The 24,833-nt window shown below is 37.3% G+C and overlaps 2 protein-coding genes across 3 annotated transcripts in view; both read left to right on the top strand.

Moving 5' to 3' along the window:
- Positions 1-9,937, top strand: part of ITGAV (integrin subunit alpha V) — a 91,782-nt gene extending 81,845 nt beyond the window's left edge. For both annotated transcript variants that reach the window (XM_050752499.1, XM_050752498.1), the window contains exons 27-30: positions 4,633-4,746; positions 4,849-4,956; positions 5,857-5,979; positions 6,251-9,937. In XM_050752499.1, the coding sequence (XP_050608456.1) occupies positions 4,633-4,746; positions 4,849-4,956; positions 5,857-5,979; positions 6,251-6,346 (441 nt within the window). In that variant the 3' untranslated portion in view covers positions 6,347-9,937. The remainder of the gene's footprint in view (positions 1-4,632; positions 4,747-4,848; positions 4,957-5,856; positions 5,980-6,250) is intronic.
- Positions 9,938-20,495: 10,558 nt separating this feature from the next.
- Positions 20,496-24,833, top strand: part of FAM171B (family with sequence similarity 171 member B) — a 72,104-nt gene continuing 67,766 nt past the window's right edge. The window contains exon 1 of the mRNA XM_050752497.1: positions 20,496-20,921. Coding sequence (XP_050608454.1) covers positions 20,693-20,921 — 229 coding nt within the window. The 5' untranslated portion in view covers positions 20,496-20,692. The remainder of the gene's footprint in view (positions 20,922-24,833) is intronic.

Genomic DNA, 24,833 nt, shown 5'->3' with positions numbered 1-24,833 from the left:
TCTTGTTAGTTCTCATCCAGTTCAACTGCCTAGTGACTTTCGTTCACTTAATCACTTCCTTCTATTGACTCTCATGGCTGTAAATACCATCTGGTATAGATGCCTTTGATTTATATTTCCAGTGTGATCTTCTGCATTGAACTTCAGATTCCAATATCCAACTGCTTACTAGAAACTGCTTTTAAATATCTAATAGGAATCTCAAACTTAATTCTCAATATATACCCTTGGGTTTTCCCAAGTCTGCTCTTTCCATAAAGTTCTTAGTTAATTTTAGTAAATATCAGCTACATTCTCTAACACCTGGACCTCATGCTTGACCCCTCTCTTTATCTCAAATCTCACGTCTTGTATTTCAACAAATTGTATCAATATTTACTTTCAAAATGCCTAGAATCTGGCCCCTTCTCACTAGTTTCATCACTAACACAACCTAACCCAGGCTACTTTCCCTTCTCAATTGTACTATTGCCAAACTCCTGGTTGGCCTCTGTATTTCTGCCTTTCTCCCCACTATACTTTGTATGCCATAGAAGCCACGGTGATCATTTTAAATACAGGTCAGGTTGTGTCACTCCAGTGCCTTCCCGTCTAACTCAATGAGAAAGCAAGAGGCTACAATGACCTTTAAGCCCAACATTAACAGGCCCTTCCTGCCTCTCTGCTTGCATCTCCTCTCCTTACTATTCTGTTTCTCAAATTTTCCACCTTGCTCTTCATTGAGCAGATAGCCCCAAGCATGTTTATTCCTCAATGCTTTGTAATTGCTCTTCCATCTGCCTGAAATTCTTTGTCCAGATATCCTTGTAGCTTATTTTCCCATATCCTTCTCATGTCCTTAAAAGTAAACTTATGTCAGAGGAATTCCCTGACCAACCCATGGGAAATAGAAACTGCCTTCTACCTCCCAACCCCACTTTTGATCTTGCACTTTCTGTCCTCTTTCAGAATCTGCTTTTTCAAATTGAGACAAAGCTTATATAAAATTAACTGTTTTAATGATTTTAAAGTGTATAATTTGGTGTTTTTCAGTATAATTACAACATTGAACCACCATTACCACTATAATTGTAAACATTTTTGTCACCCCAAAAAGAAATGCTATACCCATTAAGCAGTTTATCCATTCTCCCCTATCATCAGCCCCTGGTGACCACTAACCTGCATTCCTACTGATTTGCCTATTCTGGACATTTCATAAATGTAGTATCATACAACATGTGGCCTTTTGTGTCTAGCCTTCTTTCACATAGCATGTTTTCAAGATCTATGTTGTGGCATGCCTTAGTACTTCATTTTTATGCCTGAATAATACTCCATTGTGTGGACATACCACCTTTTGTTTATCCATTCATCAGTTGATCAACATTTCGATTATTTCTACTTTTTGTGTATTTTGAATAGTGTTGCTATGAACATTCGTGCATAAATTTCCATGTAAAGATGTTTTTCAGTTTTATTGAGAATAAACATAAGAGTGTAATTGCTAGGTCATATGGAAACTCTATGCTTAACTTTTTGAGGAACTGCCAAACTATTTTCCAAAGTTGCTGCAGCATTTTACAGTCCCAGCCAGCAATATATGAGGGTCCTATTCTCTCCACATCTTTGTCAACACTTATTATTTTCTGGTTTTGTTTGTTTTAAAATTTTTATAATCAGGATATCCTGGTTGGTGTGAAGAGGTAACTCATTGTGGTTTTGATATGCATTTCCCTATTGACTGATGATATTCAGCATCTTTTCATTTGTATATCTTTTTTAGACAAATACCTATTCAAGTTTTTTGCCCATTTTTAAATTGAGTTGTTTGCCTTTTATTGTTGAGTTGTAAAGAGTTCTGTATATATTCTGGATACTACCTTCATTAGATTTATGATTACGCAGGTTTTGTTTCATTCTGTGTGAATTGTCTTTTTAATTTCTTGATGGTGTCCTTTAATGCCCAAAAATTTTTAAATCTGAAGTTCAATTTATCTATGTCTTCTTTTGTTGCTTGTATTTTTGTTGTCATATTTTTGAAACCATTGCCCAATACAGGCCATGAAGATTTATACCTAGGCTTTTTTGGTTTTATAAGTTTTACACTTACAGCTCTTACATTTACATCCCTGATTCATTTGGAGTTAATTTTTGTGTATGGTGTGAGGTAGGGGTCCAGATTTATTCTTTTGTATGTGGCTATCCGTTTGTCTCAGCATCATTTGTTGAAGAAATTATTCTTTCCCCTTAAATGGTCTTGGCAGTCTTGTTGGAGATGAATTGATTATAAATATATGGGTTTATTTATAGATGTTCAATTCTATTCAGTTGACCTATATGTATATCCTTAATACAAGTATTGTTTTGATTACTGTAGCTCTGGAGTTCAGGTTTTGAAATAGGGAAATATGAATACATTTTCTTGCTTTTAAGATTATTTTGGTTATTTAGAGTCCCTTGTGATTCCTTATGGATTTTAGGATCAGCTTGTCCATTTCTGCAAACAAGGTAGTTGGAATTTTGGTAGCAATTTTCTTGAGCCTGTTTCAATTTGGGGAGTATCTTAACATTACATATTTCAGTTCATGAACATGGTATGTCTTTCTTTTTATTTATTCTACAATTTTTTCAACAATATTTTGTCATTTTTAGTGTACTTGTCTTGCACATCCTTGGTTACATGATTTCTGTGTATTCTTTTCAATGCTCTTTTATTTTATTATTATTTATTATTATTTTTGAGATGGAGTTTTTGCTCTTGTTGTCCAGGCTGGAGTCCAATGGCATGATCTCGACTCACTGCAACCTCCGCCTCCCAGGCTCAAGCAGTTCTTCTGCCTCAGCCTACCGAGTAGCTGGGATTACAGGCGCTCGCCACCAGGCCTGGCTAATTTTTTGTATTTTTTAGTAGAGATGGGTTTCACCATGTTGGTCAGTCTGGTCTCGAACTCCTGACCTCAGGTGATCCACTCACCTTGGCGTCCCAAAGTTCTGGAATTACAGGTATGAGCCACCGCATCCAGCCTATTTTTATTTTTATTTTTTAGAGACAGGGTCTTATTCTGTCACCTATGCTGGAGGACAGTGGCATAGTTATAGCTTACTGCAACCTCGAACTCTTGGGCTCAAGCAATCCTCCTGCCTCAGCCTCCTGAGTAGCTAGGACTATAAGTGCACCCACCACCCCTGGCTAATTTTTAAATTTCATTTTTGTAGAGATAGGATCTCACTATGTTGCTTAGACTGGTCTTGAACTACTGGCCTCAAATGACCTTCCCACCTTGGTTTCCGAAAGTGTTGGAGTTACAGGTGTGAGCCACTGCTCTTGACCTCAATGCTGTTTTCTTAATTTCATTTTTGGATTTCTTATTGATAGTATACTGAAATATGACTTATATTTGCATATTGATCTTGTGTTCTGTACCTTTTCTGTACTTGTTTTTTTAGCTTAAATTGTATTAATATGGATTATTTAGTGTTTTCTATATGTAAGATCCCGTCATCTACAAAGAGATAGCTTTACTTTGTCATTTCTAATCTGGATACCTTTTACTTTTATTTTTATTTTTATTTTTTTGATAAAGAGTCTAGCTCTGTCACCCAGGCTGGAGTGCAGTGGCATGATCTCAGCTTACTGCAACTTCTGCCTCCCAGGTTCAAGTGATTCTCCTGCCTCAGCCTCCCAAGTAGCTGGGATTACAGGTGCCCACCGTCACACCTGGCTAATTTTTGTATTTTGAGTAGAGGTGGGGTTTCACCATGTTGGCCATGCTGGTCTCGAACTCCTGACCTGCAGTGATATGCCTGCTTCAGCCTCTCAAAGTGCTTGGATTACAGGAGTGAGCCACCGTACCTGGCCTTAATTTTTCTTAATTGCACTGGCTAGAACATTCTGTACAATATTGAGTAGAAATGGCTTGATTTCTATTGTCTTATTTGTGACCTTAGGGAGAAAGAAGTATGAAGTATGATGTTAGCTGTGAGCTTTTTATCAATGCCCTTTATCAGGTCAAGGAAACTCTTTTCTATTCCTGATCATCAGCAAATGGTATCACTACTGGGCGGCATTGTCATGGGTGTGTACATGTGATATGTCTAATACAGTATATAGAAGCATATAGAAGGTATTGAATATTTATTTCTTTTGCCTGCCAACCTTGAAGTTACTGATTAAAACATTAAATGCGTCAGAGGCCATCAGCATGTGATTTGATTTTTGTAGGCCTTCCATGGAATACCCATTAAAAATTCTGTTTTCTTTTCCACGGGGATGTTGAGATCTGGTTTTTATATCTTACAAATATCACCATGTTCTGAGTTTGCCTAAAGAATATTGAGTTCTAGTCATAGAATGAATCTTTTAATATTATGGATCTTATCCTTCTATAACAAATCACATTAAAACCAACCCTTTCATTTACAAGGAACTACATGTGTGGCAAAAGAAGAGAAAAGAAAAGAAACATACCAACCCCTTCACAGTAAAAAGCATTCATAGACTCAACTATTAGCCTATCTATTTACAAGACAAAAGAATCTGGATAATCTCTTTGAACATCACACAAAAAGAAAAAAAAAATGGTGAATTTTCAAATGTTGAAGAGATGATAGAATGACCTTTGCTTATAAGTGAAGGATTTGTTTTGGCAGGGTTGTGGAGTCGCTCAGTGCTTGAAGATTGTCTGCCAAGTTGGAAGATTAGACAGAGGAAAGAGTGCAATCTTGTACGTAAAGTCATTACTGTGGACTGAGACCTTTATGAATGTAAGTAGACAGGTGCAGCATTTAGCAAACATACCCAGTGTTTTCAAAGAAATATAAAAGGCCTAATATCTGGAAAATCATCTAATTGTTATTTCCAAACAGAAGGAAAATCAGAATCATTCCTATTCTCTGAAGTCATCTGCTTCATTTAATGTCATAGAGTTTCCTTATAAAAATCTTCCAATTGAGGATATCACCAACTCCACATTGGTAAGTCATTGGTTTAGGTGAATACAGTAAATGTACTCAATTCAAACGCTGTACATGTTTTTATTTGTTTTTAAAAAAATGACAGCTTAACTCTTTTGATAATTTAAACTGATGAAATTACATGATAGTATTATAACCTAGTTTAATATTATCATTTTACTCCCCTACCTTGGAATGATTAAAGCTAGACCTTTCAGTTTAGCATCTTGTCCAGTGTAAGAAATTTCTTAGTATATACTACATTATATTGGGGAAATTTTAGGAATTTTCCTTTACAAAGTTAGAAAGTTGGAAATTAACTGCAACAAGTGAGGCATTTTGGAGATATTTAAGGAGTAAAAATGGGATCAGCACGTGATAAACTGGATTGGATTATTTAAAAATCATTTCAAGCTGGGTGTGGTGCCTCACACCTGTAATCCCAGCACTTTGGGAGGCTGAGACAGGTGGATCATTTGAGGCCAGGAGTTCAAGACCAGCCTGGCCAACACGGTGAAACCCCTTCACTACGAAAAATACAGAAAAATTAGCTGGGTATGGTGGTGCATGCCTGTAATTCCAGCTACTGGGGAGGCTGAAGCATGAGAATCACTTGAACTCGGAAGGTGGAGGTTGCAGTGAGCCGAGTTCATGCCCCTGCATTCCAGCTTGGGCTACATACAGGGCAAGACTGTCTAAAAAAAGATTGCGTTTCAGATGCAATCAGAAGTCAACCTGTCATTGGGAGTTTCATGTGTGTATGCGCATGCTCTTGATACCAAATGTGAAATCACTAAATTATCATATGCAGGAAAAGAATATACTGTGAATTCCATTAAAATAAAATATAATATTTTCTCAGATATTTGTTGATTAAGTCAATGCACTGTTTTTAAAACTAATATCTTTATTCCTCGATAGGTTACCACTAATGTCACCTGGGGCATTCAGCCAGCACCCATGCCTGTGCCTGTGTGGGTGATCATTTTAGCAGTTCTTGCAGGATTGTTGCTACTGGCTGTTTTGGTATTTGTAATGTACAGGGTAAGTAACGAACTTAGAAAGAGACAAAGAAGGAGAGAGAGAAAACAGAAGAAAAGGGAAAGGGCAGAAGGAAAAGAAGAATGAAAAGTAAGGGAAGGAAGAAAGGGACCTGTAATGAATGATGCTTGATGAGCATTACTTATTATTTGAGGGAAGATAAATTCTGTGAAATACAATTTGAATTTTCTTAGTGGCAATATAGTCACTCAGAAAATACTTTTCGTATTCTACACTGATGTGACAGTAATAACGGTTTTTCTTCAACTGACAGATGGGGTTTTTTAAACGGGTCCGGCCACCTCAAGAGGAACAAGAAAGGGAACAACTTCAACCTCATGAAAATGGTGAAGGAAACTCAGAAACTTAACTGCAGTTTTTAAGTTATGCTACATCTTGACCCACTAGAATTAGCAACTTTATTATAGATTTAAACTTTCTTCATGAGGAGTAAAAATCCAAGGCTTTACTGCTGATAGTGCTAATTGGCATTCACCACGAAATGAGCATTTGTCAACCTTCTCCTGATAAATAAGTTCAGACATACATTTAATAACATAGAGTGACTTGTGTTTTTAGGTATTTAAATAATAAAATTTCAAGGGATAGTTTTTATTCAATGTATATAAGATAGATAGTGCCTGATTTACTACTTTATATAAAATAGTACCTCCTTCAGTTACTGTTTCTGATTTAATGTATTGAATTTCATTTTTTGTTGTTGTTGTTGTTTTAAAGCAGTCCAAATTTGGACCTCAGCAATTATGTCTTTTGTATAGGTACTTAATGTTAATACATTTTACACTACAGTTTACTTTTCAGGATACTAAAGACTTTATAACTGCATGAACTTAGATTTAGATTTTTTTAATCCCTTATATCGTGGAACTTTATAAACACATACATGATACCATCAAAATTCTTGCTTTTAATAACAAAGGTACAATATTTTGTTTTAATATGAAAATTGGGTAGATCCTATAACACTTTTGTTTATATTAAATCCACAATATTTTATTACATTTTAACTTGTATAAATTTTATGTCAAATCCTTCAAGCCAACCTATACTAAAAATTAGTTCCATAATCACAAATGCCTCTTTTGTGTAATTGTTTAATTTCAACTGAATATCATAATGCTTAAAGCCATATGGAGTTGGAAATTATTTTCAAAGCATATTTATTCCATTGTTTTAGTCTGGCTATTTACAGTATAAAAAAAGCATTTTTATTAAAATACTATGTAGTTCTTTGAGATAGTTGCTTATGCTTATAGTAAGTAGTACATTCTTAGAGTAGAGCAGAGTTTTTAGTTAGTATTAATTTATTTTCCCCCATTCATGTATTTTTCCTTATATTTCCAAAACTGTTACTGAGAATGGGTCAATATCAATGAGGAATCCTTACAGTTGACAGGAACCTGGACCCCTTACCCCAACTTTATGAGTAATGCTTGGAATAAAAACTCTTAAGATGACTCACTGATTTACTTCTAGCAATAGCATAATGTTACAGGAATATTACCCCTGTTTAAGCAAGGTAATGTGTAAAATCAGTCTTAGCTATCAGAATAACTTCTAAAAAAATTTTTATAAGCAGTTCAAGTTATTGAAAACCTTTTAAAGCTTTCTGAAGTTTGTTAGTATAAATTAATTTTCTAGAATTTTTAATAAAAGCCACATAGGTAGAAAGTTGTAGTTTTATATGGCTCTGTAGAGTAGTGAACCTTCTAGAGGAATATATGATTTATTCACAGTTCCTCAAGGCCTGGGGATGCTGATCAATTATACCTATTTTTGTGCAATTACATCATGTTGTGCATTAGAAATAGAGAGTTTAATAGCTCTTTAACAGCTGTCCTCATTAGGTAATGATAAATATTTCCCTTAAATAATTGACTATTTTGCTGTGTTTTAAAAATAATTGAAATTTACCTTGCCATATCTCATAATTTCCTGCAGAAATGACTGAGCTAATCTTAAGAAAATATTCATAAAATAGGAGCACATTTAGTTGAGGTATACAAGGTAGGACTGTAGACAAGACTCTATTTAGCTTTAGTGAATTTCAAAAGTAATGGGTCTTGAAGTATAGATTTGTATTAGTAGCTTGAAAAAGCTTAATCACATGCAGTAAATATTTTTATTACCAATAAATTTAAATTTTTTTAAGAAAAATATTTTTATCCTAGGGCCAAGTGTTGCCTGCCACCAATCAGTAAGTTAGTCTATAACAAATTTTACCTTAACAGTTTTACCACCTAATAACAGTCATTTCTGAAAATATGTTGGATAGAAAGTCACTCTTTGACAAATGTGTTAGGATTTGCTTTTGTGCCATCTATTCATTTTATGGCATCTATCTTGAAAATAATCTTGTATTGGATATTGAAAGATGCTGTAATTTGGAAATTAACATAATTTCTTAAATTACCTTTATGAAATATAGTTTTGTATAATAGCATAGATTTTCCTTCAAAAAATGAACATTTATATATCTACAAAAATATGGAAAAGTGTAATTTGAAAGCCTACTTTCTGAAGAAAATGTTGGGATTCTTTTTATCATGATTAAATATCAAAAACTTGCCCTATGAAAACTTTAAATTTCTAAAACATTTGAAATACTACTGTATTTGTGATTTATTGAGAATAAAAATCCATTTTGAAGTATAAAATTCTTACGATCTGATTCAGTTTTAAGAAAGCATATAAATGAACTAGAAGATATTGAAAACATTTGACATTGTTAAGAAATATACCGATTTTGATTTTTATATAGGTATTTATTTCAAAATTGATATTTTGAGAAAAATACATGTGAATCATTTTTTCTCTTTCTTTCTCTTTTCCCTTAATGATTATCACTGTAATTCTGAATCTGAAAGGTAAAACAATTAGTCAAAATATTATTGCCATCATTCTACCTGTGTTATTAAACTACTTATTCGTAGTTAATTCTCATTAACACTTACGTTTCCATAAAGAAAACTCAAGTGTTAGTAAAAGAGACTTTACTGGCTTAAGAGGGCTGTGAAAGATTTTTGATAGTGAATCATGACCCTAAGGGAGAGATTTGTGTGATAAAAGCATTGTATATATAATAGATTAGTGATTTTTGTAAGGCAAACAGAATTCCTAAGTTGGTAGAACTTCCTAAGTTGCAAAACGTAATGATGAGCTTGGTGGAGAAGAATGAGTTGTTCTTGGAATACCTGTGTACAGCCACTACCCATCTCAGTATCACCTTGTTTGTATTCTTGGATAGCTAGTATATATAGTAGTTTGATGACTAATTTAAAGAAAAACACCTAAAATTTGAAACATGATTGTAGGATCAAAAAAGGTAGATGAAATTACTTAATACTCAGTGTTTCGGAGATTATTCCTTTTAGTTTGTTGGTTGACTGGTTTGAGCAATAGAAATATGCAGCATGCAATATATGCTTATATTTCATTGTAATTTCTGATATGTAATGAACTTCTTGGGAGAGGTACTGAATCTTTGATGTTTTTTGTCATTTTTCTCAAGTGCAATATAACAATGTAACCAAATCTAGATAATCTCAAAGTTGTCATTAATGTACTAAGCCTAATATAAACAAATATTTGTATTATTTTTGTTAGCAGGAAAGAGCGATTAAGTGAGGTTATTTACCCCTAAATGGTCCATTCTGCATTGTATTTCAGGCTGGAAATGAATTATTCTTTACTAGTTTTGAAACACTTTGAAATATCCTGAGGTAACTTGGAAGCTGTGTAGTGTATCAAATTAATTTGCTACCTAATAACATAGAAAGTAAATATGTTTGTGGTCACCCACATTGGGTGAGACAGAAAATGAATCTGTTCTAAAATTTGTAATTTGCTAACTTGATTTGAGTTAGTGAAAACTGGTACAGTGTTCCGCTTGATTTCCAACATGTAACTTGTGACTGTACAATAAACATAAGCATATGGTGCCACTTTTGTGTATGGGGTTTATCCTTTCTGTGATGTGTTTTTGTTTTTTAATTACATGAGCTAGCAATTATGAGATAAAAGGATGACCTCAGAGAGGTAACTTTCTCTAAAACTTCAAGTCTTGAATGTCAATTATTTGAGGAAAAGAAACACAAAAAGAGCCAAATGTACCACATTAAAAGCCATCCTTAGAAAGGCAAATATGTATCTGCCTGAAATACAAGAATTATTTTATTTCTAAACAAACATTTCTAAATTCATTATGCTAACCTTTATTATTTTTACATTATCAGAATCCTTTTAAAATGCACGTTTACATCTTTCTTTTATAATTTTTAATTATAGTGTATATATGCCATTGCATATATGCAATTGCAGTATACATATGCAATTCTAGTATGAAAATACCTATTTTCATAAATGAAAAGTACCAAGAAGAAAATTAAGTTTTGAGATGCTTGGGAAATTACACTGAAGTAGCATAATACACCACCATAAATTCCTATGGAAATGAAATAAGAGTATTGCCAGCATCCAGAAGCCCCCTTCTGTCTCTTTCTAATCATATCTCACCCCTGCCCTGCAAAAGTAACCACTGTCCTTGCTTCTAACATTATATGCTTAGTTAGATGTGATAGTTCCCCTGGACCAGCAAGTCATAACTACCCCTATCCTGACCACTATACTTGATATTTTGGCTGTAATTAAGATGTAAAATGTACAGCACCTACACATGGAAGTATTTTGAGTGTGAGAATTAGAAAATGGGCAGAGCCTTTCTGTCCTGCCTGACTTACTAGTTGCTCTTAAGGATCAAATGAGATAACACAAATGAAATGATTTTATTTTTTTGAGATGGGTTCTTACCATGTTGTCCAGGCTGGTCTCAAACTCCTGAGCTCAAGTGATCCACCTGCCTTGGCCTCCCAGAGTTTTGGGATTACAGGTGTGAGCCACCACATCCTGCCTGAAATCATTTTGAAAACTGTTCAAACCACTTGAGTTCAAAGCTCTTCCCAGTCACTTGCAAGTTTACCCTCTGTGGGAGTATCTTGGTCCACAGAGGGTCAATTTGTGGGGATTTTGTGAAAATGCCAGAAAAGGGGTTATCAAAGGCATATGTTAAGTGCTTATCCAGTAAGTCTCATCCATCATTCACTTGATTGGTCCAAGAAGAAAATTTTGAACCATGGAATTCTCTTTTCCCAGATTAATTTTAAACATTCTTTGAACCTTATCATGGTGATAAATCATTAATGAAGAAAGCCATTATAGAGAGTTGTATTAGTCTGTTTCACACTGCTATAAAGAACTGCCTGAAACTGGGTAATTTATAAAGGAGAGAGGTTTAATTGACTCACAGTTCAGCATGGCTGGGGAGGCCTCCAGAAACATAATCATGGCTAAAGGCAAAGGGGAAACAAGGCACCTTCTTCACAAGGCAGCGTGAAGGAGAATGAATGCAGGAGGAACTACCAAACACTTATAAACCATTGGATCTCGTGAGAACTCACTATTAAGAGAACAGCATGGGGGAAACTGCCCCCCTGATTCAATTACCTCCATCTGGTCTCTTCCTTGACATGTGGGGATTATGGGAATTACAATTTGAGACGAGATTTTGGGTGGGGACACAGCCAAACCATATGAAGAAACATTTTTGAACAGGCCTGAAATATGATAAAATTCAACCACCAGCAGCCATGTTGGCAAAAAGTGACAGAACTGTATGCATTTTAGAAAGAGAAATTATACTACTTATTTCTAGGAAGTAGCTTTCTTTGTTTTTTGCTTTGGTGATATGTCTATTTATTATGAATAATTTATATCATAACAGCTAATATTATAGATACTATATTGATACCCATTTTACTGATTTGAAAATCAGCTCAGAGAGTGATTAAGCTCTCACACTAGCATGTGGTAGAGATTTATGCCCCCGGGTTGTTCTTTCTTAATGTGTTCTACAGTAGTGTCTTTCCTTGCACAAACCACCTAGACCCTCCATACCTTTTTATTATACCCTTTATAATAGACATCATGATATCTACCTCATTATGTAGCGTTATCTTTGGAAATATTAAATATATGCAAAGTACTTACATATATTAGTATATTAACATATTAGAAGATAGAATGATGGCTGGCAATATTTTCATACTACTGCCAAAAAGAGGTGATAAGGGCTTAAATAAACCAGGCTAGTAACAATTGGGAATAGAAAGGAGACATTTAGGATAATGTATGATGTAGAATCCATAGGTTTCTGGGTTAGGTGATTGGCTGGACTAAGAATTGAGACAGGAAATAGGAACAAAGGGGCAGAGATTTAGGGAAGAGCAGAGAGTTTAGGAGCGGAAAAGGTACATTACATTTGAGGTACTTATGGCATATCTAGATGGAAATTTCCAGCAGGTTCTTGTAAACATAAGCCTTGGTATTCAGGAGAAAGATCAAAGCCAGAGAAATAATATAGGTATTAGTAGAAGTTAATGGATGAGATTGGATGAGACGGTTCAGGAGACATGTGTAAAGTAAGGAGACAGGAAGAAGGCAGTGCACTGAATTTTTACATTTAAAAGGAGGATGGGATGGCCAGGAGCCGCGAGGATTGGCTATAGAAGTAAAAAGAAAGTCAAGAAAGACTGTGACACAAGACCATAGGGAAATGAAGTAAGATGAATGAAGAAGAGTAGGTTATTGGTGACCTTACAGAGAGCCATTTCAGTGGCGTGGTCAAGCACTAAACCCAGATTCCAGTGGGTCAAGCAATGGATAGGCATTATGCTTGGCTTGGCTTAGAAAGGAAGAGAAAGGGCTGTAGTTTGAGGTGAAAGCAAAAGTAGGAAAGTTCATTTTACAGATGGAAAATACTTGAGCAGTTTTATACATTAAGGGACAAAATAAATTTTAAATGAAATGATGTGGATAAGGAAAGGAAAGCAGATCTAGAACATATTGGGAGAAGGAGGGTCAGAATTAGCATCAAGAGATGAGGTAGAACAATCCCAGGGAGTATTTGGGATCAGGAGCAAAATCACAAGTTGAAAACAGTGGCCTGATGTTTTGTTTGGCCTCAAAGTATTTTAAAAATAAATGAACTAGTTGGCACCATTAATGTATTATGAATACCCCAAAGACAGATATTCTGAATTCTAAGAGCTGCAGTATTCTTGAGGATAGGAGCCTGTGTTCTTGCTTGGATACAACGTTGGAACCGAGCAAGGTCTGCACTAAGATGGTCAAGCAATTTTGGGGTTACCATAAATCCTAGAGAGACTTCTGTTTATTTCATGAGACTAAGTTCTCATTACTCATTTGCCTAGCCATTGTAGGAATTTGAGTTTGTAACTCCTGATGAAGAGCCTGCTGAAATCATGAATGGGTCAGAATTACCTGCTGAGTTTACCATACCAAACACTCTTTGGCTAGGTTATACCCCAAATACCCTTTGCATTTGTTCAGTCTGTTACTTGTACATAAGCTAGATCTAAAAACAAGGCAACCAGCTGGGCACAGCGGCTCATGTCTGTAATCTTGACATTTTGGGAGGCCAAGGTAGGAGGTTTGCTTGAGGCCAGGAGTTCTAGACCAGTCTGGGCAAGACAGACCCCCCATCTCTACAAAAAAATTTTTTTTTAATTAAAAACTTTCTTGTAAACAAAGCAACTTGATGACAGGTATCATAATACTTTGATATGCTTGATTAGAAAAAAAGATTATAAATAATTTTAGTGACCAAGAACAGAACCATAGGCATTTAAAGTTTAATAGAGGTTTCTAATTTCAATAATGGCAGGATAGCTTTGTCAGGTAACAATGATAAATTCTGAACAAAATACAGTGGAAAACAATCCTTTGAAGACATTGAAGTTACTGAAAGCAGGCAGAAATTGAAGGGGATTTAACTGTTAAAGAAGGCAGCTACACTTTCCCCTGAAGTTATTCCCTATGGTGCGGATAGAATACAACAGAAAGCTGTCTTTCTTTCCTGGAATGATGAGACTGCCACTATGGCTAGAAATTGAGGAGAAAATTCCACGAAAGGAAGCAGCCACAGCGTGGGAGGTGGGAAATATTTCCCTCAAATCCTTGGCTGAACCCAGCACTGAGTGAGGCTATAAGGGGCCCAGAGGAAAACAACAGAGGGAGAGCTGAAAGAACAGGGCAGTTATTCCAGCTACTACTATCCACTGCACGAGAAACAAGAGATGGAAGTTCAAGTCTTACTCAGTTACAGGGCTTGGAAAAACCTATCTTTCCATTGAAACCCCATTGGATCTATGCCTTAGGAATAAATAGTACATCCAAAGATTAATTAATTCACCCTAGGATGAAGGGCAAAGCCAAAACAGGCCCACCCTACCAAATCATAAAACCAAGCTTCCCCAAGTTTATGATACACTTGTAATTTAACTGACTGCTGGTAAAGATTTACTTTCAGGGGAAGATGACACAACTTAGAGACTCTGCAATGTATCATTCACAATGTTGTGGAGGGGAGAAGGGTGGGGAAGAATGGGAAGAAATGGGAAAATGTGAGAAAATATAACCCAGAGTTTTGAGAAAAATCAGTCAATAGAAACAGACCCACAAACAATTTAGCAGACATGACTTTAATTTTGTTATTTTTATATTTAAAAACATTTTATCTTTCAGTTTGTTTTTATTTCAATAGCTTTTGGTGTACAAGTGGTTTTTGGTTACATGGATGAATTGTAAAGTGGCAAGGTCTGAGATATGAGTGTACACTTCACCCGAGCAGTGTACATCATACCCAATGTGTAGTTTGCTATCCCTCACTCCCTCTCACCCTCCCCACTTCTGAATCTCCAGGGTCCATTCTGTATGCCTTTGTGTACCCATAGCTGACATGACTTTAAATAACTATGATGAAAATCCTCAAAAGTCTATAGGAAAACATGAATATTACGGATGAAGTGATGGGCATTTCAGGAAAGATTGGGAAACCAATTAAATACACTTGAATGAATATTTTAGGATTAAAAGTAATATCTGAAATCAGAAATCCATTGGAGGGGGGATCAAAATAGAGTGGGGTAACATAGAATAAAAGATCAATGAATTTAGATCAACAGAATTTATCCAAACTGAAGCACAGAGCAGAAAAAAAAGAAAAAATAATTAATAGCCTCAATGACTCATGGTACAACCTAACTAGGTGGAAAAACAGTCTCAGAGAAAGAATGGGGCAGACAAATTATTTGAAGTCAAAAATTCCAAATTTGATTAAAAAAATAGCAACCTACAATTCTGGAAGCTCAGTGAACCCTAAACAGGACAACTTTGAGGCACATCAAGGTCAAACTCCTAAAAGTCATAAGTTAGAAGAAGTTTGACTCCACCTCTTAATGTTAACAATGCCCAGAGAATTCATTACTTGGCCAAGGCAGTTACTAGCAGGATTGGGACTAATGCTTACACATTCAAATTCCTGGTCCAGGATGCTTTCTGCTGTGCAACATTACCTAGATTACTAAACATAGCTCATAAAATAGAATTGCTGTTATCTAGTGAATACGTTGCAATGCCTGAATATCAATTGGTGCAACAACAATATTTTTCCAAGTAATGTTTTATTCACTCTCTAAAGTGTTCTGACTTTCCTAGAAAGTTATTTGGCTATGGTCCCTTTCATACCATTTCCTTGTCAACCCCATTTTCCTGAAGCATGACAAATATATAATCAGTTTTAATAAAAGTAGTATTTAGGTTTCGACTTTGGTCATTACATAGTAATTTACCTTCACATTATTTAAAAATGCCTACTTTGTTTCAAAGTAATTAATCTCAAAGTTATTTTACTTCCTTTCTCAGATATTAGGTGTTAAAATGGAGTCTTTAGGGGTTACTTTTTAGTTAATCCTGTATTCAGAATATTAATTAGTTACCACTAAGTTATTCAAAAAGTGTCAACTGATCTACATTATTATTAGTAGTTTTCAATTTGGAGAATTATGCTCTTCACCAGAGTAATAGAAATTATTTTCGATCTTGTGTATGGTACATGGTAAATTTTTCATAGAAAATTCTGGTGGCTTATACTTTTTTTCATCTTTGAACAATGCAGATAAAGTTGTTTTTGAGATTATAAGTGACATAAACATCTTTAAAATTCAGGGATATTATCACCTCTTCTGGAGACAAATCAGTAATTTTGAATTTTTCAGTATACTTTAGTGAGGAAACAAAAAGGAAAAAAAGTATTAAATAAGTAAATTTCCTATTTTGTAATACCAATTTTGACTTTCTGACTTGCACCTTGACTATTAAACCAGAACCAACCACTTCACCACCATGTGGTGCTAAATTACCAGCACAAACTGAACCAGAAAGGTCTTCTCTCAATCATTCCACAAGTATTTAATGATTCCCAACAAACAGAGATGACATACTAGTAATTAATTTTACTTTATTTCCAATGGACAGCCCTAGCCTTTCAAGGGAACCCTAAAGCAGCTGCAGTATAGCAGTGATTCAATGACAGAACTGAGAATCTGGTTTATTTACCATACAGAAATAATCCCATCTTCTCACTTTTAATTCTCCAAATCCAGCTCTTCTCCCTACCAATTCTCTATCCTCTCCTAGTTGCATGCAGTCTTGTCACTGGATAAACTTCATTACTTTATCATGTATTGAATGATAAATTAGTTTTACATTGCTGACAAATCCTTTTAAGGCACTTTGGATTTTAAAGTCCAACTATGTGTAAGGTAACATATTCACAGCTTCTATGAATTACCTCATGTACATCTTTGGGGGGTATTTTTATGTCTACTGAAATGAGGTCAATTGTCCCATAGAACTGATATTTATGGTTTATTTTTAATAAACATAGAAATTGACCCTACCAGTCTTAAAACTTGAAAAATTTACATTTGTGTTATCTGAGTTCCTTTCTCAGGAAAGCACCAGCAGGCCTCCCAGAGAGTATCAAGGAACTGAAACGTAACAGATCATGGCATCCGGACAATGAGATCTCAGACCTCTTACTTGTCATAATTGCCTAACCAACCACCTGCTTCCTGTTGACCATCTTCTCTTCCTTATTCTTCCCTAATCCCCATTTTCCAACACATAGTTCCATTTCTTCCCTGCTATATAACCCTTAATTTTAGTCTAGTTTTTGAGGAACTGCCAAATTGTTTTCCACAGCAGCTGCACCAGTTTACATTTCCACTAGCAATGTGTGAGGGTTCCAATTTCTCCACATCCTTGCCAACACGTGTTTTCCATTAAAAAAAATTATAGCCATCCTAATGAGTGTAAAGTTGTATTTCATTGTGATTGATTTGCATTTTCCTAATGACTGTTGATGTTCAGCATTTTTTCATGTGCTTATTGGCCATTTTTATATCTTCTTTGAAAATAATGACTATTCAAGTCCTTGGCCCATTTTAAATATTGTTGTGTTGTTTGTTATTTTGTTTTAAGTTGTAAGAGTTCCTTACAACTTAACATAGAATGAACATAGAATGACTTGGCACTCTGATTGTGTGGCAAGGGTCTTTGAGAACTTCCACTTAAACTAAACCTGCAAATTATAGTGGTGTATCATAATTGTGGTTTATGACTTCCGACTCTAGGATGTGGTTGAATACTCAAAGAAAAATTCTTGGCCCTACATCAAAAGATTCGTGAACGAATATATATTTATTTATCTCGGGTAAAATAGGTGGTTTAAGATATATTTAGGATGTATTGACTTTGGTCTCTTGATTAATGTTTTTCATTTGCCAAGTACTAGCCCCAATTGCATCGGATAATATGGCTTTTTATATTGCACAGAAATTAAGGATAAACTACACAAATAATGAAGCACTTAAAAACCATTTAAATACTCTTGATTGACAACACTTATCTCTTGAAACAGTCCATAGTAGTGAAAGAGTTGAGGTCCACCCTCTACTGGGGTCCATGACCCACTGGCTTTGCCTCCAGAAGATCTGCTTCTACTATATTAAAAATAACTTGGCTCCCCCAAGGCAGGATGACAGAAATCCTGGCAGCATTCCTTTCCTTCTCATCCACCAGTCAGGTTTTTGGAGCCATTTCCATTTTCTCCTTTCTTCTCTCCAGGAGCAGAGGTAACTTGGAAGAGATTGCAATAAAAACAGCTTGATGAGACTAATGGAAGCTTGCTGCCTTCAGCTCTGGAGCCCCTCTCTAAGGGCTCCTGCCTCACACAGACCAGGGAAATAAAGTCCTGATGGAAGAATGATGCTTAGTGTGAGTGGCCTCACTTTAGTGTCTATTTTCCCCAAAATTATGTGGTCCACATACCATATTTTTGTTTAAAAATCACTAAAAAAGCAATACAAAATCACAGCAGAAGTCTCAAACGGTGCAGAAAGGTAAAGTCACATACTGTAAATGTAGCCTCTGGCAAGACACGGAGCCTCTCTGATCTCCGGTGTTTCCATTTGCTATAGGATAATGAGAGCTAATTTGTAGAGATGATCCGAAGATATAATGAGATAATATATGCAAAATGCCTATTGTTATTTTATTTATGGTTATTGTGTCAGTCCATTTTCTTTATGTCAGCCCAGTGACATAAAGAAAAGCGGTTTACTTTGGGTCAGTTCTGCTGGCTGTACGATGGAACTGTGGTGCCGGCACCTGCTCTGGTGAGACCTTAGGAAGCTTACAATCATGGTGGATGGTGAAAGGGAGCCAGAGTGTCACATGATAGGAGAGGGAGCAAGCGAGAGAGAGAAGGGAGTTGCCACACTTTTAAACAACCAGATCTCTTGTGAGCTCAGAGCAGGAACTCAGTCATTACCATGAGGAGCGCACCAAGCCATTCATGAGGAATTCTCTCCTATGAACCAAAGACCTCCCACTAGGCCCCACCTCCACCGTTGGAGGTCACATTTCAATATGAAATTTGGAAGGGACAAAATATCTAAACCATTAGTTATATATACACTATTTTCATCTGCTTAACCAAAAAATACTTTTCCAGTACTGAGAAGTTTGTTGTTTTCCAGCATATTGAAAACACTGGGAGGGACAAGGTAAGAATGATGAGGGTGGAAAAGGACAATGAATGACCATGGTAAATGGGGTGATGTCACAGCAGATGACATTTATATTGCACTATGAGATGTCCCACAGGTACTCCAAATACAAAGAGACCACAACTGAACAAGCCAGGGCTCATTACTCTAGGCCAGTTAACGTTGATAAGGTCATAAGCAGCCACTTAAGATCTCAATTTGTCAATTTAGTGTTCACACTAGGCACATCTCCTCCTCTTCCCAATTAACCGTATCTGTTTATTGTAGTCTTATATACTGTGTCTCCTACTCTTTTCCTTTTCTGTTTCAATGACCTTTGGCATCTCCTCATGGGTTTTGGCAAACACCTCTAAACTGGCATCTTCTCTTCCAATTTATCCCCCTTTAATCCATCTGCCATACTGAGAGCAAAGTGATTCTTCTAAAATGCACAACTGGTAGCAAGTTTCTTCCCTCATTAATTTCTTTCATTATCATCTACAGTGTAAATTTCAATTTATGTATACAGCATCTAAGTTTATTCCAGAGGTTAACAAATGTTAAGTCCTTAAGCACGCAGTAAGTACTACAGAAATCCTTGTTATTACTATTATTTTTTAATGACCTGGTCTCCACTCGGCTCTTCAATCTAAAACACTGTCATTCTTCCATTAGAATAATTGTTCACACTTTTCCAAGCCCACTGTGCTTACACACCTCTGGGTTTCACACACACACACTTCCACATTCCTGATTTCTCCCATGTGGAAGTCTTACTCTTTTTTATATTCTACCTCCCCTGGTGTTTCATAACCCCTACATACACGAGATATTTTCTTCCAATTCTAAGACCTCTGGACTTGTAATGCTTTTCTGTTTGTAGCACCACATTGGGTTCTAATTTGTTTCTGTGTTCCTCTCCCCTAATAGATGATGAGCTCCTGGAATGCAGGGATTGTATTTTACTTATTCCAAACACCTGAGGAAATGCTGGCACATGGTAAGCAACTAGTATTTAGTAAGTTTTTTTTTTTTTTTTTAACAAATGAAAAGGGTAGGCTAGAATTAGACAAAATGTAATTAAGAATATTTTATGATATGGAAAGAAATTCCCACTAGGGTAGAGAAAAGAAGTTTAGTCAAAATCTGGCGCGCTGCAGTTTAACTTCAAGCTAACCAGTGATGGCGGTGGTGCAGCAAAGCCTATTTGGTTGAGATCCTGGCCTTTTGATCCGTTGGTGCCACGTTATGTGCTGGATGGGAGTAATCAATATACCACCTTTTCTGCTACTTTGGGCTCAGGTGGAGGGAATTTTATTCCACTCTCTGCAAATCTTCCCCGTGCCTCAGTGGGAAGTGGAGACTGAGCGTCTACCAGCTCCCAGAAGGCCTCCCCTTTCTGTTTCCCCTAGGGCCCTCCACCCGGGCTGCAGCCCCAGCATTCGCGTCTTCTCGGAGCAGCCCGGCCCCAGGTGGCTGCGGGGCGCAGGGCCGCGGGCCTGGGCTCGCCCCTCCCCGCGCGTCACATGCGCAAGGATGCAAACTCCCCTTCCCTCCTCCTCCGCCCCCTCCGCCTCCCGGGCCTCTTCCTCCTCCCGGTGAGGGAGTGCTTGGCAGACTGCGCGAGGGGGAGCGAGCGAGCGGGCGCTGCCGGGAGCCCGCAGCCCTGGCGCCCGCCGCCGCCCGGAGCCCCGCAATATGCCGCCGCGGCCCTCTGGCTCTCGGCCATGGCTAGGCTCTGCCGGCGTGTCCCTTGCACCCTGCTTCTCGGCCTGGCAGCGGTGCTGCTGAAGGCGCGGCTGGTCCCCGCGGCCGCCCGAGCGGAACTCAGCCGCTCGGACCTCAGCCTCATTCAACAGCAGCAGCAGCAGCAGCAGCAACAGCAAAAGCAGCTGGAGGAGGCTGAGGAGGAGAGGCCAGAGGTGCCTGGGGCGACGTCCACCTTGACGGTTCCAGGTAGGTCCTGGCTGCCCAGCCCGGCGTTTCAGTTTTGGCCGGCGATCTCTTAGGGCCTCGCCGGCTTCTTCGCCCCTTCCCTAGCCATTCCCATCCGCGTTCCTGTCACCATCCCTCCCGATCTCTCGCCCCAGACTGGCTACACAGCCTTTGGTCCCTTGATCTGGTGTAGGGAATCTGCTCTTCGGGTAATGAGCTTTCTGGGCAGCTCAGAGCACTGCAGTGGGTTGGAGAGGGGTCGGGAAGGCTGGGGGTGGGTGACTGCCTGGATTGATTTTCTTTTCCCTCCCTTCTGCCTGAATTCTACCCTCCGCCGTGGGAATGACTGCACACACACACACACACACACACACACACACACACACACACAGGTTCTTAAATCCCTTAAGCATTTTGTTCTCTATCCTTTTCTCTCCTAGAGATTGAGAAATCTTGCCATGGACACCCACACATCCCTTTTCACCATTTCTCCATGCCTGCTATATTTAAATTTAGCCATGAAGAGAGAAATCTTGATTTTTTTATTTATTTCTCTTTCTCCTTACCCCAGGAAGGGTTTAAGGGTTCATCTTATTGCAAAGAATGCTTTTAGTACAATAAGATGAAGCAAAACAAAATAGGAGTTTGTAATTGAAGGAAAGGGAAAAGGAGAGGGGGATTCATATGGTGAAGTCTGGAGTGGTATTAGTACAGCAAAAGCCTATCCCTGGAGAGGGAAATCTCCTTACTTGTCAGTAGAACTTAAATGAGGCAGATTCTTGACACTGTTCAATGAAAGTGCAGAAATACGGCTGTGGTATAGGTGGCTGTAACAGTTCTGCAGTTTCTCCCTCTACCCCCATTACAGCTCCATCGGTAAGCAAATAGCTGGATTATCCATGTATATTGCATCTCCCTATCCCCCAACCCACTTCGCTTCCTGGCTGTAGATTCTGTCTGCTGTTTGGAAAGAAAAAAAGCCTCCAATTTTCTGGCACGAGGGCTTAGATTTTGTGAAACCAAAGTGAATTTTATTATGACGTTTGTTTTTGTTTTAAAATCCTGCCTGGTAACACTATATGAGTGCTGAAAATGAGATTTTAAAGAGTGGAATCAGCATCACGTTTTGTATTGCTTGCTCATCATCAAAAAGCAGTACACAGGCATGCCAGCTGCGATTCATGACACAGCCAGGATGATTTAATTTATCAGAGTGCTCTGAGCATAGGATGAAATCACCAAAGTGTGCAGGAAAGCATGTGTTTCTGACACCCTCTGAAACCAATTAGTAACACTCAAGTGTGGCTAAAAGTCTTGAAAGGTATAGTGTATGGTGGTTTTCCTACCCAGCTTTTAATAACTGAAAGTGATAACGTGGTTTGGGTGAGGCTACTGTTAGACATGCCATTCGCTGAACTTAAGGAAATTGGATATATCAGATTGATTGGCCTCATTAATAGAGATATTTCATAAATTCACTATGAAGCAGAAGTCTGGGAGAGTGTTGGTGGGTTTTATGGTTTGCAGTATATTTTTATTTCAATGTACCTTTCAGGAATGTTAAATGAGTTTTGACTACTGTAATACATACATGTTGTGATTAGGGTTATGAATAACTGCAATAATATGAAACCTGAATCAAGCATGCAAATTAAAATGTTTGCTTTCTGATATTTGTGAGGGAATATTCTGAAAAAGATGATTGTCTGGGAAAGTAGCAGTTTTTGTTTTATTTACTTACTAGATTGAATAAAGGAACCACACTATTCAATAGATCAAACTAGAACCTGAAAAGTAACTTATGATGATTCTTCTTCCTCAAAAACTCTAATTACCCAAGCCAGTGGCAAACAAGGGAGCAATTCAATTGACTGCTGTTTTAGTTACTGGAATATTGAGTCTTATAATGCAACACAGCTTATAGACAAATGAAGTTAACATATTCCTTTGAATGCATTGTGATCTCTCCATTGAACTGGTCTTCCTATTTCAACCTTTGTTTTCCTACTGTCTGTTCTCCTCACACAGCTAGGGATCTTAAAAAAAAAAAAAAATTAAATAGGATAATTTCTGCTCACAGTCCTCCAATGGCTTCTCATCTCTCTCATACTAGATGCCCAGATCGTGAAAATGGCCTACCAATGTCTAGATCCTTTGTATCCTCCTTTTCTCCCATCTCCTACCAATGTCTAGATCCTTTGTATCCTCCTTTTCTCCCGTCTCCTTTAGCCCTTACCCTAACTCACTCCACTGTAGCCACACTAGTTCTATTTTCTTTAGCTTGCAAGTGGACCCAAGTGTGTGGCCTTTGCGCTTGCCATTTTCTCTGCCTGGAATTCTGGAACTTCACATTTTTCAGATTTGCTCAAGTGTCTCAGTAACTGAGAGACCTTTTCCTGACCAGGTGTTTAAAATAGTAATCTGCGCATCCTTTTTGCTCTTACGGGGATTCATTCTCCTCCATGGTACTCATTATTCTCAGCTGTTCTAATAAGCCTGTTTTCCCTTGATAGAACATAAGCTCTGTGAAAGCGTGGACTTTGTTTTGTTCACTGCTATATTTCTAATATCTCGAAGAGCACCTGGTTTGTACCCATAGACATTCAACCATTTGTTGAATGGATGAATGAATGAATGAATTCACTTTCTCAGTATTCTTCTTCATTGGAGAAACTCTCCATTGGAGTTTAGCAGGGGATTTATAAAAATAAATGTTATGTAGTAAAATTTGTAAGTAGAAGTTGTAAAGTATATAAATTTTGGATCCTTAATTTTAGTTAATATCAGTGTTTATCTTATGCTGACTACAGAAAACTGATTGATACCAGTACTTGGGCCTACTTATTAGGTTCTATCAAGAATTTTCGGGTTTTTTTTTCTGAGACACGGTTGAGTGCAGTGGCGTGATCGTGGCTCAACTCAGTCTTAACCTCCTGGGCACAGCCTCCTGAATAGCTGAACTACAGGTTCATGCCACTGCGCCCAGCTAATTTTTAATTTTTTTATTTTTTGTAGAGATAGGGTCCTGCTTTTTTGCCCAGGCTAGTCTCACACTCTGGAACTCTGGGCTCAAGCAATCCTCCCACCTCGGCCTCCCAAAATGTTGGGTTTACAAGCATGAACCCTAATTCTTTACCTGAGTATACTTAATCCTCTTATGACCCAGGAGGATTTTAACATATTATATACCTTTAAATAGCTGTGATTGAGCTTGAGTTCATTCTTTACCTCTGTATGATGCTTCTGATTCTTTGGACGTACCATTTGAAAAACTGTAGGACTTTTCTCAGGCAAAATTTAGAAAATGAATATGACACATGAAATGACTATGACTAAGCCTTATCTGTCCATAGTAGAGAAATTCACCATTGCCCTTGCTTAGTATTCTCTGGATTTTATTATTCTAAAAATTTATGCCTCTTTATATTTCTGAGAAACAAGAAAGCAAGATGAAACCAAAAAACTTAAATGTGAAAAATTTTTTAAAAATCAGCAAATAAAAGTACATTTCCATTTTCTCATTAACTTACAAAAACACCATCTTCTGAGAGCAGTGAAAATAAAGACTAAGGTTGGTATCCATCAAATCAATTGTTTTCTCCAGTGTATACAACAGCTCTTATTTCTCCATCTGTACCCGTATTTGTTAGAAATAAATATTTGAGGGTGCTGAGAAGAATTAATTTGGGGGCTAGTGGTAGTTGGTACAACCGTATTATACTCATTCTGATAGCCCATTAGATGGGAGGCATGCTGGGGTTGAGGGCGAGAGGAGCTGGGGAAAAATAATGAGCTCCGTTTAAAATTCTCCATGTGAAGCAGAGACACAGGGGATCTCTAGGGATTATAGAAATGTCTTTTCGGTACAGAGAAAGCTTCTTGAGAGGCATATTTTCATGGTATGATAATTTTTGATTGCATATTTCAGTGATA

Source organism: Macaca thibetana, chromosome 12 (assembly GCF_024542745.1).
Source record: "Macaca thibetana thibetana isolate TM-01 chromosome 12, ASM2454274v1, whole genome shotgun sequence".
Lineage (NCBI taxonomy): Eukaryota > Metazoa > Chordata > Mammalia > Primates > Cercopithecidae > Macaca > Macaca thibetana.
This window is presented reverse-complemented; position numbering and strand designations above follow the sequence as displayed.